The sequence below is a fragment of the Xylona heveae genome (genome assembly GCF_001619985.1).
Source record: "Xylona heveae TC161 unplaced genomic scaffold L228scaffold_1, whole genome shotgun sequence".
Taxonomy (NCBI): Eukaryota; Fungi; Ascomycota; class Xylonomycetes; order Xylonales; family Xylonaceae; genus Xylona; species Xylona heveae.
Window position 1 is genome coordinate 2670050 of NW_017264193.1, and position 12484 is coordinate 2682533.

Genomic DNA, 12484 nt, shown 5'->3' on the forward strand with positions numbered 1-12484 from the left:
AGTAAGCCTGAATATAGACAATGAAATGTTTGTGTAAAGCTTGTGATTGCCAATGCCCAATGAATGACCTTCATTCAAGATGATGAGGCAACAGCAGTAGATATTACCTATATGAAGTGAAGAAGACGAAGCAGTCAAGGCAACAGAAAGCTGGGTAGTCACTGTTACATTTGCAGACTATATAAGCTCTGAATACGATAAGGCCATTGCTCTTCGTACCATTTCTTCTCAACATCCTCAGCTACTTGCCTTTGCACCAATGCAAATATCTTTGAACCATCCATAAAAATGTGAACATGGATAAATGATTTCGAGCAAGGGTGTATTTGCTCACGTGTTTTTTCCCCCTCTCCGCTCCACTTATATATCCAACATTGCTTCGTCCTGCATCCACTTTGTTCATTATTTTAGATAGCCATCTATTTTACTTATTTTGAATCTCTAATTACTTGCAACTATTTTACATGTTGTAACTCTGATAAACCTTTATTATAATCAAACACGCACCATTCAAGATGAAATTCCAGCCAACAGCCGAGGAATTGGGCCACGCAATAACCCACCTCGATGATGAACGGGACGATCAAAACATCTCCTTATCCAAGGGCTCGGGGTCGAAATGGAGGTCAGAACACCTTGAAGCACTTCGAGTGGCGTATTTAGACAACCTAGCTCTCGAAAGGTTGTTTCCGTCACAGTTTATCCCTTCCGACCACCACCAAGGTAAAGTCAATAGCTATAATGTATAATAGCAAGCTGACTCTTAGTCTAAGCATACTCGGAGCTGGTTCGAGCAATCAGGGCACCTTCCGAGGATGACCTAAAGGGATCTGTGGACCTGCTGGACCCGTACAGTGATAACAGATTCTTCGGTCTCTTCAGTCTAATTTCAGAGGCAATCGCGACACGCCCAGCACACATTCCCGGAACACAGGGTGCGATGAGAAACCCCAGTCCCGAGAGTGATCTATCATCTTCCAGCGCCGAAGACAAGGACGAAGAGGCCTCAAGGCAGATGTTTTTCGGACTTTTCAACCCGATTACCGCGTCTCTGAAACATAAACCCATGGAGTATAATAGTATCAACTATCGAATTAGACCGTACGTTTCCTTGTCCTTCAATGTGGTATAAATAACTAATGGCAGCAGAAACGTAACTAGCACAGATATGAAATTGCAGCGTGGGGAGAACACTGTGACAGTAAGGAATGACGGAGGCCTTTATCTCATCCGATCGGGTCAATATACAGGCTCCAACAGATACGGAACAGTTCCACTAGTATCATTCGAGGTAAGTAGATATTCCAGGTGGAGCCATGTATCAGTTCTAACCTCCGCCAGGCTAAGCGACGTCACGCGGGCAACATTCGTCGTCCTGGAGGAGAGAATGAGAAGTATTCAGCAACTGTCCTGGCTCAGGAAGTCGCGGAGCTTTTGGCCCAAGCCATCAACCACAACGAGCAACTCGGTAAAACAAATGACCAAGAGTCATTTGTTATTAGTATTCACGGAGCCGTTCTCAGACTGTCAGCCGCTCGTTTCGATGCCGCTTATCTGTCGCATGTCAAGAGCGGACTGGTGCCAGCGGAAGAAACGGCTTGGGTGAGGCGTTCCTCTCCCTTCAATCTAAGGGAGAGGGATGGAAGAGAGGGTGCTCTGAAACTTTGCATTGGCCTCCTCGAGTACCTCCGAAGTGGCGAAGCAGAAGTAGGGCTCTTGCAGCAAATATTTAAGAAGTGATCTGGGAAGGAACGCTAGTGGGAAAAGAACACAAGACTGCCGAAATGAGCTTCAAAGCTTCCCTTCTGTCATTGACATTTATAAGTTCATATGAATGTGAATGGGAAATCAGAAGATGCGATGCCAATGGTGTATCTCGCAATAAAGACTCTATGTAAGGGCGAGAGAATTGTGCAGTGGTGAGAGACAGATGTGTTCCTGCTATGCGTAAAACAAATGCTCTGTAGCTCTGGAGATTCGGCGCATCTACGTAAGCGAGATATGCTTGTATGAGAATCTGGGAGATCTCAGTAGCGGAGAGTGGCGCATCTTTGCTTTCTTGGGCCTGCAATTCTCTGTTAGCATTTATTTGTAATATGAAGCTGTTCAAACCCACCAGAAGTGTGAGAGGAAGTGGTGGTGGTGAAATTGCCCCCGTTGGTACTGTGCTTGACCGAAATATGTACCCATCCGTTTTGACGGCGCAATGTGTCTTGAGTGACTCAATGTAACAACGTACTTTTGACTGGACCGATTTTCTTTTCTTTTATCAGCGAAGAACTATGTGAGATTATTCTTGTGCTCACTTTGAAAGATGACTCAGTCCAAGACCGGCCATGACTATGCTAAGGAAGCTTGAGACGGCAAATCTTGACTCTATAGGATCACTATCCTCTCTTGTTGCATTTTCCAAATGCGTGAAAGTCACAAGGAAGTTGTTTTCCGCAAAGGAGTCGCAATACGAGGAAAAGTTTTTTAATTCATCCTCCCCGGGTTGAGTAAATCTTTCGGAAAGACGCTGAAAGCCTACACGCCATCAGAACAGGTCATCAAATGAATGGAGACATAGAGACATATGGAGCTTACGTTCTTCCTTGTCTTTGGGCAACGCGACGTCAAATATCTTCTCGAAAGGAACAAAAGTGACATTGAACGTTTCACTGTCTTCTGCCGTCCATGTTTTGTTTTTCTGACGAAGAAGTGATTTCAGGGCCGACATCACGATAGCACCTCCAGTTCGGCAGATGTGGCGAGAGATGATCGCGTGAGAAGAGCGTTTGGTGGTTGTAAGTTGATAGAAAGGAGGAAGGAGATGTTCGACGTAAAACCGTCATTCCAAGCAAGCTGTCTCATTCATTCTTCGAGCTGGATAAGAAATGTCGTATTGTACTGAGGATTGCGAGCGACCGGTACTCGTATGCCCATGACAAATCCGATTACTTGCATCAATCTGGGGTTTTCGCGAGGTTGATAAAGAGAGCGGATAACGGGTCGTCGTTTCAACTTCCGCCGGGACTTTAGTGGATGGGGGGGACGCTAACTCCGGATTTTACCTGGTTTAGCTCCGTCTAGCTTTCTCGCTACAATAGCAACTCAATGGGCTAAAACAGCTGCTGGGTAGTCTTTCATTATTGCAGTTCCTGATAGGATTCAGAGACAGCTAAAATTAATATGTGGCGATGAAGAAACTCTTAAGCTTTTACGTTTCTACGATTTTAAAATCTATGTGAGTAGAGAGTTCAAAGGAAGGAAAAGAGAGGAGAGAATATAAAAAATGTTTCCGCACCCGATAGAGATACCTTCACTTATCCCATGCCTTTTCCAGCTTTGAGGAACGGGTGAGGAACGGGTCTTCCATCAACTCACGAGCCGTCTTCCTTTCCTCTGGGAGCCACGTAAGCATCTTCTTGACAAAGGATAATAGCTCTTCCCTATCCTTTTTCTCCAAAGACGGAAGCGTATCTTTGAGTTGTCGGGCCGGTATCAAATCTGGATAGAGAAATTTCCCTGTAAGCAGCCGTCAATAAATCTGCGGCTTCATTTGTACCCTCTGAGTAATACGTGCCTTCTCCACTGAAAAATGGCCCACCAAATAACTGCTGCGCATTCCTGCAGAGCTTGCCTCCCTCGCCTTGGATAGCATCAGGCCATTCGACCCGGAGCATTGCATCAGCTTTCTCCAGCAAGGTCTTCGGAGGTGGCCCCAGCAGTGCTATCATTTCCGCTAGATGTGCTTTGGCATCATAATGGCCAGTCGTGTCATGAGCTTGTTGGAATAGCTGGGTGTTTTCGAGTATGTCCCACATCTGTGTCTGCAGAATTAGTTGCGTCCATATTGCGCAAACGCGGGGATACTTCTGACCAGCACGCCGAGATTCCATATATCTGTGCTGAATGTCCAGCCGCGACCAAGAATGACTTCTGGAGCACGATAGTGGTCTGGCTGAATAGGGAGCATGCCCACACTTTTCGGGTTATCAATTCGACACGAAGAGCCGAAGTCAATGATTTTTGGCAAGTTTTCCAGCTTTCGCAATGGCCCAAAATAATTGTGACGTCGATAGACGGTTTGACCGGACGCATTAATCTTGTATTCCATGGGGTCGTCAATCTGTGCTTTTACAAAATCCTCGATGACAGCTTGATTCTCGAACCCAACTAGAATATTCTCAAGTCTTAGGTCTTGAAAAACTTTTTAGTCTCATTATTGTATGTAGAATACGGATTCAGAAATGCTTACCAGTGTGAATGACTCGACATTCCGAGTGCAAATAGTCAAGGCCAGCAAGAAGCATGAGAAAATACGCCTTCACGACCGGAAAGGGAAGCTTGTCATCTCTGAAATGTCTTTGGTAAAGCCAAAAAGGCTCTCTCATAGGTTCATATGCCAGACATATATGGCTTCCCTCGGGACGGGTGATTTCGAAGCTTTCAATACATGTTCTGATCATCGGATAGCCTGGGTGTAATGGGTCCTTCTTGGCAATGTGGTCTTCAATGTCACGCTCGTATTGAGCTTCTTCACTATTGAGTTCATTGATTTTCAACGCCGCAAAGCGTTCAACTTGCCATTTGTATCTATCTCATGAAAGTTTTCCGTCAGAAGCTTGAAGCCATGCGGGCCAATAATATGGAAGAAGGGCAGTGTTATTATACCTTCTTATGTCTCGAGCGAGCCATACCGTCGAACGAGTTCCCCAGCCAATTTTAACCACCAGTTGATACCGATCGGCGAGTATTTCTCCAGGCTTGGCTGGGTAGTAATCCATGAAGTTGTAAAATGGACAAATTTCCTCATCGACCCGTTCGTCCTGAGGTAAGACACGACCGGCACGAGGAACTGGAGCCGGCTTCGAACGAAGAGAAAGAAGACTGCGCCTCGCCGCACGTCTAATTAAATCCATTGTGATCAAGAGGATGGAATATCATATAGGATTGCATTCTCTAAGTTGGGTTCTCTGTATGGTCGTACCAGCCACGAGGCAAGAGGCAAGGATAAACACTGTGAATGAGAAAAGGATTGGTTACAAGATGACTCTCCATGACTGTCCTACATGCAATAGATGAGAAATTTCACATAACCTATCTCTCCAATCTTTAAACCAAAAATATTCTCTAAAATTTTCCAGAGTCACGGAACTGATAATATTGTCCAAAAGAAAATCATGATGCGACAGTATCTCCTAGTGCATACCGTCAGCATTTACTCGGGCACCGCTCTCGCACGTACGGAGCACCAAGCTCGCCTGTTGCAGTCCGACTCAGCAACGACCCCTGACCTTTCCAACCCCACCATAGCAACCCGCGATGCACCCCGCCGATTGACTCAGCGTCACACAACAAGGACACAATAGCAATTGCACAAAGCCCATCCGTTCGTCTCACGGCCGCTCTCAAATGGTTTAAAACCTGTCCGCCTAGTCCCTCATACCCACGACGCCTAACAACTCGCGCTCAAAAAAAAAGCACTACCAAACATGGCAGACCACCGCTCCAAAGCGGAGCTGGCCGAAGACAACTACTTCACCGTGAACGCGCCTCCGAAATCTCTGCAAAACCACGCGACGTTAGCCAAGGCATTTATCGAGCGGCACCTGTCTGAAGGGCGACGAGTAGTGCTAGTGACCTCGGGGGGCACGACAGTTCCACTGGAAAACCAAACGGTGCGATTCATCGACAACTTTTCCAACGGGACACGGGGCGCAACGAGCGCGGAATATTTCCTGGAGGCCGGATATGCGGTGATTTTCCTGCACCGGCAGTTTTCACTGCTGCCGTACTCGCGGCACTACAGCCACTCGACGAATTGTTTTCTGGACTTTATGACGGAAAGCGGCGAAGAGGGCGGCGAAGAAGGCGGAGAAAACAACAACAGCAAGGACGGAGGAAAGGTGCTTGTGAATGAGGAATATCAGTCGCAAATGCTCTCGGTGCTGCGCAAGTACCGCAAAGCGAAGCGCAACAACATGCTGCTGCTGCTCCCGTTTACGACGATTACGGACTATTTGTGGGAACTCCGAGAAATTGCGAAGCTGATGCAGCCGCTGCGGTCGGCGGGGCTGTTTTATCTCGCGGCGGCGGTGTCGGACTTTTTCGTGCCCCAGGATAGGATGCCCGAGCATAAGATCCAGTCGTCGGAGCAGAATAAGCCTCCGTTGCATACCCATGCCGCTGGGTCTGGGTCTGGTGATGCGGCTGGCGCGGACTCCCAGCAGGACGACGAGCAATGCCTGGCGCAGGGACAGAGCAAGAAGCTGATTGTGGATTTGGATCCGGTGCCCAAGTTCCTCAAGCGCCTCGTCGATGGCTGGGCGCCCGAGAGCATGATTGTCAGTTTCAAATTGGAGACGGATCCCACGATTCTGGTACATAAGGCAAGGCAGGCCCTTGATCGGTACGCTCATCATTTGGTCATTGGCAATCTTCTCTCCACTCGGAAGTGGGAAGTGGTTTTTGTAGCGCGGAATGCGGAGAATGCATGGATCCGCGTCCCGCGTCATCGACGGAAGAAGAGTATCTCTGGACGGGAAGCGGAGATAGGTCTGGCGGAGCATGTCAATGGTTCAGTCGTCACGCCCGATTCTACGGATGATACTGGAATCGATCGAGAAGTGGAGATAGAATCTTTAATTGTGCCCGAGGTCGCAAGGAGACATGCAGAACGCATCTCCAACGCCGAGAAATGATGATCCGCCTCGCTGGCATGCTAAATACAAAATAGTTTCTCGGCCCCATATATTAGACATTTGAAGAATAATATGCCACAGTACAATAACGCCTCTGAAGAACTCCTCGCAATCTAGAGCTCATTCTGACCATGCAATGCTATAGTACTTGCGCTTTTAAAATGAGAAGACAGAGATAATGAAAAATCAATGGATATCCTGAGGTAATCGATCCGGAGCGCCCGCGTATGCCGCAATATAAATGCAAATGCTTTTAAAGGAATTGCTTCTTTTGTTCGAAATATAGACAGAATTCGTTGGAAATGTGTTAGATTGCTCAATCCAGAATAATAATATCCTCTGGTCTGGGCGGGGGACGTCTTCGTTGTTGTGGTATGGCAGAATACCGTTCAGGCATGGGGATAACATGGTCATCTATGATCCGGCGGTCTTGTGTGTCTCTGGCCGCCCTATAAGTATTCATAAGTTGCATGTTAATCCCGTCAACAAGTACACAACATACCGGCGAAAATGGTAAGGATCAGAGAGAACAGGTTCTGGAATGCGACACTCTTCGTAGGATGACCCAGCAGGGCCAAGTCTAGCACTAACGGGTTCCTTAGGAACCCAATACTGTGTTCGTGAGACTTCTGTACTTGGGCCAAGATAGATAATTTCGGGCTCCTGGCGGACAGGCTCCGTTGGGGGTTGAACCGGCAAACGGTCTTCAACATAATATTCTTGCCGAGGCCGCGCACGCTCGGGCAAAGGGTGAAGCTGCACACTTTCTCTCACATTAGGTGCGCCTCGTGGTGCGCGTTCCGGTAACGGGTGAACTTGTACACGGTCCTCAACATATGCTCTTCTGAGCGGCTCTACCTCTTTGTGCCTGGGCAAGTACCCTCCATTTGGAATTGGCGCTACTGCCGGACCGGCCCTGTCGTATTCAATGGAACAGATAGGAGCGTCTGCAGTATGATATTCCACACGCCGCAGCGGTTGACTACGGCCGTGAGAGGTTGGGTGTTCCCAGGTTGGGGCCTTCTCATAAATGGATTCACGGAGACCATGGCGGCGGTCCACCGGCTCTCCATATACGGTAGAGCTACTTTGGAGCGGCTCTTTGGCTCTAAAAGGTCCATGACTTCCAGTTTGGTAAGTGCTAGTTTCATGGACAGGATAACTCATGCATGGTTCATTGAAAGTCCGATGCCTGTGATGGTCAGCAAAGTCATGGCCGGCTTGTGAGACCCTGGCGGGTACCAGCGGCCGTTCTACGTAATGGATAGCATCTCGTGCAGGATCAACAGCTCTGACACATGGTTCTCCAGAGTATGAAATGGGCTCGACTGCTTGCCGGAGGGCAGGCATTGCCCTGGTGTGAACACGGGGGAGTACAGGCTCCTCTAAGCGTTCGTAGTAAAGAGTCCGAGGTTCTTGCCCAGAAGACGAGATCCTGGCTGGCATCCTCTCAACAGCATCGGCCTGATGCCCCAATCCATGAATGGTAGCATGGCTTGGTTGGTTTCTATACCGATCAATTGCTTGATCCCAAGCACGGTAGCGGTAAAAGCCACGCCGTTCAATTCGGCGTCTGCGCTTCTCCTCGCTGTCTGGAGGACGGGGCGCAGCGGATCGGTAAACACTCAAAAGAACGGGTTCCGCGGCCTGGGCAAAAGGCCTTTCCTCGGGAGTTAATGGCTCCCGTGGTCTGGACGAAGGCTTCATGGCCATCTCTTCGGCAAATGCTTGGCTAGAAATGATTTCCACGCTTGCATCCCTGTCAGTCAGTTCCATGCGCGCCAATTCATCTATATCAGCATCATCCTCTTCTCCCTCGCTGTCATCATCTGAAATTACGATAACCTCACGCAGGATCTCTTCCAATTCATTCGCACCATTGCCCTCATCTCCCCGCCACTGCACGAGTTTATCGAGGCAGGCTTGTTCAATTTTTCCACGCGCGATTTGGTATGTGTCAGTCCGAAGTAGCCTATCGTAATCGGTATAGACATGCCGGATATGAGCCACAACAGCTAACTGGACGCGCCGTGCCAGTGGCAACTCCTCTGCAGTGCCAACCTTCTGGGTCCCCTTCAAACGGTCAGCCGATTGCCCGCAACCGCGAGCAGGAACAATAGTACCTTTTTGAATGCACGTGTAATGATTTCGTGAAGATCTTTCTTCGGAATGTTGGGGAATAGATCGCGAATGGCATCTCTCGCTTCAGCATTGATCTTTTTCTGCGAAAGCCCCGATCTAAGTGACGGTCCGTTGTTGTCCTCCAGCGCATCTAGGTGCTGCATCGGACGTGTCCTCTGGCCAGAGTACCTTACTGCTCGCCCAGACGGGGTGAGATGTAACCCGAGCTCGTGGCACGCTTTGGCCACAACCGTACTGGCAAAATGATGCCCAATCCTGTGGATATGGTGCGAAATATTGCTTGCATTCTTGTGCGCCTTGTTCTGCGGTGCAGCCTGCGAAATCGTTAGCTGCCGCCCAATTCCCTAGAAATTTGACTGGATCTCAGACAGAAACAATGTAAACTTTTCGGCCTTCTTCTCTGGAAAATTCTTTGCATTGTTGTGTAAGCTTCGGGTTGCCTATGGGGACGAAGGTAAAACCAGGCGGCGCATCTGCTTTAAAGGAAATCTATTCGATCGAGTCAGCTGAGACACTTTCGTGGAAATACAAGCACTCAACACTCAATCACGCACAACAGTGAGCAGTTTCTTCTTTGCTTGCGTTACGGACTCGAAGACAACCTTGTAGGGCCTAGTGCGGTGACTGCTGTGCTTCGTCCGAGCCGGTCGTGAAGACACGACGCGTTTGTCAACTCGAGCCATCCCATAGATACTTCAGCACATTTTCATGCAAAATTCAATAATCGAACAGGGTACGCTTTCGCGCAGTGTAATATTCGATCAGAGCAGGCACAAGTGTTACAATAAAAGGACGCGCTTCCGCAGGAGAGAGCGGTTTGCTGAGTTGTATGCTAGGTAGCTAGAAAGCTGCGGGGACCATTGGGCAGCGATGTACAGTAACTTCTCCCATAACCGGCTGGGTAAGCAGCAGTGCATCCACTTTGAAATTATTTGGGCCCCGTAGGGAGGTGGCGGTTTTGGAGATGTCATGCGATAACTTAACCGAAACTCGTTATCAGACCCCGCGACTTGCCAAGTACAACCCCACCATATGTCAAACCGAAGCTAAGGTGGATTGAAGCTCTTTGTTGGTCTTTTTTTACTCTACAACCCCATGACTGCTCCACGAAAATTTTTGACAAAACAACAACTATATCCCCGTCGTGTTTAACAGAAGGCTATAATACCGCACTGCAATCTAGAGCAAAGGAAAATGGAGATCCTCATTATCAATCCCAATTCCACTCAGGCCATGACCGATGCTTTGAAGCCATTAGTGGAAAGCCTAGGTTATGACAAGGTTCGTTAACCCTTGTATTCTGCGCCGTTCAGCTTCCCAGGAGCTTCCACTAAGGAGCCTTTTCGCGAAGGCCACAGGTTCTCCAGCTGGAATAATGCGCAGTGTAAACCTTTTGACGTAGACATGCTGGATATTAACAATGCTGGACAGACAACATATACTTTCTTCACCGCGCCGTCAGGCCCGAAGAGCATCAATGATGAAGGAGATGCAGTAGTAAGCGTCGATCATTGTGTGCCCTCCATTCTGCCAATGCTAGAGACCCACGATGCTTTTTTAGTAGCTTGTTATAGCGAACATCCTCTGGTGCCGATTTTGCGTGAGCGGACAAGCAAGCCAGTAACCGGGATATTCGAATCAAGTGTGACGGCAGCCTTGCATTTGATGCATCCTTGGCAGAAATTTGGCATAGTCAGCACAGGGAAGGTCTGGGAAGAGATATTGACCAACGCCACTGCACACTTTTTGGGTTTTGGTGAGATCAGTACCTCTTCCGTCGGCGGTGGCGAGAGTAAACGGTTTGCTGGTGTTGAGACAACCGGTCTTTCAGCGGTAGAGCTGCATGACGTATCTGCGGATGTAGTGCGCGAGAAGATGATCAATGCAACCAAGCGTCTTCTTGGAAAAGGTGCTGTGGGAGCTATATGTCTAGGCTGTGCAGGCATGTCCGGCATGGACGAGATAGTCAGAACTGCGTGTATTGAGGAGCTGGGAGAAGCAAAAGGCAGCGAGGTCCGAATTGTGGATGGCGTTAAGGCAGGCGTAGCAACGCTTGAAGGACTTGTCCGAGCAAGTTTCTAGTCACGGCCCGTTCACACACTTCTCTACGGTGGTGGTCTTTCAAAATCCCAAAAGCCGGAGCACATTTTGTTGCTTTCAGCACTTTTTTTTTCGCTCCATGTCATAGCGCTGGCGGTCAGACTTTTAGTACATCACAGCGACTGCACAGCATGAAAGAAACCAAATTCTGTTATTTTATAACCGCCAATTACCTCGTCAATAGAAAACCAATGTTATAAAACGCCGCTAATGCCGCTATGAATGACAAAGTCCATGTCTAGAGTCATTGTATCTCTGTGCCCAAATGGTCACGCCGATTCATCCTTCCTTTAGTCGCTTCGCAGGCTGCGAGATCAGACTGTCGTCTGGTAGACCGCTCCTCTTGGTGCCTGGAAGGCTCGCTGTGCGAATATCATTGTCATCCTGACTCACTCTCCGGTGTGGATAATCCATCCTTGTACCCTCAAAGCAATTCATGCTGATTCTGCTCATGTCGGAAGTAAAGTATGGATGTTGCAATGCTTCGCGCGCCGTTAAGCGTTTGCTGGGATCATACTCTAACAGAGCCGAAAGAAGAGCAAAGCCCTCATGCCCGGGGGATGATGAGGAGTGGTACCCAGCATTTTTAATAGTCTGATTATACCAACCTTCCAAGCCAGGAGGTTTCGAGCCACGAGAATGCATGGTTGCAGCCAACGCTTGCATGCTATGATATTCTGGCTGAGAGACGAGGCCGGGCCATTTTTCCTTCGTAGGTGCTCCGAGAATGTCGACAATCTTTTGCATTTGATTTCGCTGGAAAGGAACCGTTTTCTTTGAGTCCATTTTTGCTTCTTCGCCCTTGAAGATTGGTCTAAGTGCTAAAAGTTCCGCGAAAATGCAGCCAACAGCCCATAAGTCAACGGCCGGTGTATAGTGTCGACTACCAAGCAGCAACTCCGGGGCACGATACCAGATAGTCACAACGACCTTATCGCCATTATAGAGTGAATTGAGCGGCTTGTAGAAGAGCCGGGCCAGACCAAGATCTCCAATCTTAACGACGCCTTCGCCGGTAACCATAATGTTGGCAGGCTTCAGATCGCGATGCAGGACCCAGTTGGTATGTAAATAGAGAAGCCCATTCAAGAGCTGAAAAAGAATACTTTTAATCATCTGCGCCGGGATTGCACGTCGGCTTGGCTGTGTGTGGTGATGGATAATCTGGAGAAGGTCGTGCTCCGCATACTCAAAGACCATGAAGATGCATTTTTCCTCGAGCATAATCTCAACGAGATGGATGACATTCGGGTGGGACAGCTCTGAACAAAGAGCCATCTCTCGACATGCGGACTGAGAAATTCCCGTGTATTGGATGATTTCTCCCTCTTTGTCTGGTTTGAACCTTCAAAGATGGCGTCAGATACGAATATATAAAAAGTCCCAACTTTGATACATACTTTTTGATGGCGAATTCTCTGGTATCCCCATGTCTACTGACAGCTTTATACACTCGACCATAGGTTCCGCTACTAATGAAACCTACGACTTTGTATCTGTCTTGGACCCGCACCTTGCTCGCATAGGTCTGTGGCGACATTCGCTTCAGATCCGCG

At 48.4% G+C, this 12484-nt stretch overlaps 7 protein-coding genes across 7 annotated transcripts; 3 read left to right on the forward strand and 4 right to left on the reverse strand.

The window, feature by feature from the left end:
- The first annotated feature begins 233 nt into the window (after positions 1 to 233).
- Positions 234 to 2083, forward strand: L228DRAFT_243284 (hypothetical protein). Its single transcript, XM_018331651.1, has 4 exons — positions 234 to 723; positions 774 to 1101; positions 1150 to 1291; positions 1342 to 2083. Exons 1-4 carry the CDS (start codon positions 516 to 518, stop codon positions 1738 to 1740), a joined length of 1077 nt encoding a protein of 358 aa, XP_018192324.1. The 5' UTR covers positions 234 to 515; the 3' UTR covers positions 1741 to 2083.
- Positions 2084 to 2302: 219 nt separating this feature from the next.
- On the reverse strand, positions 2303 to 2719 carry L228DRAFT_265135 (hypothetical protein; the record flags this gene model as incomplete). The annotated part of the gene is made up of 2 exons (XM_018334659.1): positions 2303 to 2526; positions 2587 to 2719. 2 exons carry the CDS (start codon positions 2717 to 2719, stop codon positions 2303 to 2305), a joined length of 357 nt encoding a protein of 118 aa, XP_018192325.1.
- Positions 2720 to 3173: 454 nt separating this feature from the next.
- Positions 3174 to 5144, reverse strand: L228DRAFT_279930 (protein kinase). The gene is made up of 5 exons (XM_018335740.1): positions 4657 to 5144; positions 4241 to 4578; positions 3863 to 4182; positions 3566 to 3806; positions 3174 to 3507 (listed from the first exon to the last, which is right to left on the reverse strand). Exons 1-5 carry the CDS (start codon positions 4902 to 4904, stop codon positions 3302 to 3304), a joined length of 1353 nt encoding a protein of 450 aa, XP_018192326.1. The 5' UTR covers positions 4905 to 5144; the 3' UTR covers positions 3174 to 3301.
- A 142-nt stretch (positions 5145 to 5286) lies between these two features.
- L228DRAFT_243288 (phosphopantothenate-cysteine ligase-like protein) lies at positions 5287 to 6916 on the forward strand. Its single transcript, XM_018331652.1, has one exon. The coding sequence runs from the start codon at positions 5478 to 5480 to the stop codon at positions 6684 to 6686; it is 1209 nt and encodes a 402-aa protein (XP_018192327.1). The 5' UTR covers positions 5287 to 5477; the 3' UTR covers positions 6687 to 6916.
- Positions 6917 to 7023: 107 nt separating this feature from the next.
- On the reverse strand, positions 7024 to 9654 carry L228DRAFT_243289 (hypothetical protein). The gene is made up of 4 exons (XM_018331653.1): positions 9383 to 9654; positions 9198 to 9317; positions 8810 to 9142; positions 7024 to 8759 (listed from the first exon to the last, which is right to left on the reverse strand). Exons 1-4 carry the CDS (start codon positions 9509 to 9511, stop codon positions 7146 to 7148), a joined length of 2196 nt encoding a protein of 731 aa, XP_018192328.1. The 5' UTR covers positions 9512 to 9654; the 3' UTR covers positions 7024 to 7145.
- A 214-nt stretch (positions 9655 to 9868) lies between these two features.
- L228DRAFT_279933 (hydantoin racemase-like protein) lies at positions 9869 to 11134 on the forward strand. The gene is made up of 2 exons (XM_018335741.1): positions 9869 to 10109; positions 10260 to 11134. The coding sequence occupies exons 1-2, from the start codon at positions 10023 to 10025 to the stop codon at positions 10908 to 10910; spliced, it is 738 nt and encodes a 245-aa protein (XP_018192329.1). The 5' UTR covers positions 9869 to 10022; the 3' UTR covers positions 10911 to 11134.
- Positions 11135 to 11207: 73 nt separating this feature from the next.
- On the reverse strand, positions 11208 to 12468 carry L228DRAFT_206267 (cyclin-dependent protein kinase-like protein Ssn3; the record flags this gene model as incomplete). The annotated part of the gene is made up of 2 exons (XM_018329671.1): positions 11208 to 12273; positions 12329 to 12468. The coding sequence occupies 2 exons, from the start codon at positions 12466 to 12468 to the stop codon at positions 11208 to 11210; spliced, it is 1206 nt and encodes a 401-aa protein (XP_018192330.1).
- Positions 12469 to 12484: the final 16 nt, after the last annotated feature.

Coding starts and splice junctions, on each gene's coding strand:
- L228DRAFT_243284 (XM_018331651.1), top strand. CDS start 516: ATGAAATTCCAGCCAACAGCCGAGGAATTGGGCCACGCAATAACCCAC. Junction 724..773: donor CCCTTCCGACCACCACCAAG/GTAAAGTCAATA, acceptor TCTTAGTCTAAG/CATACTCGGAGCTGGTTCGA. Junction 1,102..1,149: donor ATCAACTATCGAATTAGACC/GTACGTTTCCTT, acceptor TAATGGCAGCAG/AAACGTAACTAGCACAGATA.
- L228DRAFT_279930 (XM_018335740.1), bottom strand. CDS start 4,904: ATGGATTTAATTAGACGTGCGGCGAGGCGCAGTCTTCTTTCTCTTCGT. Junction 4,183..4,240: donor ATGTCGAGTCATTCACACTG/GTAAGCATTTCT, acceptor AAGTTTTTCAAG/ACCTAAGACTTGAGAATATT. Junction 3,508..3,565: donor GCCATTTTTCAGTGGAGAAG/GCACGTATTACT, acceptor GGCTGCTTACAG/GGAAATTTCTCTATCCAGAT.
- L228DRAFT_243288 (XM_018331652.1), top strand. CDS start 5,478: ATGGCAGACCACCGCTCCAAAGCGGAGCTGGCCGAAGACAACTACTTC.
- L228DRAFT_243289 (XM_018331653.1), bottom strand. CDS start 9,511: ATGGCTCGAGTTGACAAACGCGTCGTGTCTTCACGACCGGCTCGGACG. Junction 9,318..9,382: donor AGAAGAAACTGCTCACTGTT/GTGCGTGATTGA, acceptor TCGATCGAATAG/ATTTCCTTTAAAGCAGATGC. Junction 9,143..9,197: donor GAAAAGTTTACATTGTTTCT/GTCTGAGATCCA, acceptor ACGATTTCGCAG/GCTGCACCGCAGAACAAGGC.
- L228DRAFT_279933 (XM_018335741.1), top strand. CDS start 10,023: ATGGAGATCCTCATTATCAATCCCAATTCCACTCAGGCCATGACCGAT. Junction 10,110..10,259: donor AAAGCCTAGGTTATGACAAG/GTTCGTTAACCC, acceptor AATGCTGGACAG/ACAACATATACTTTCTTCAC.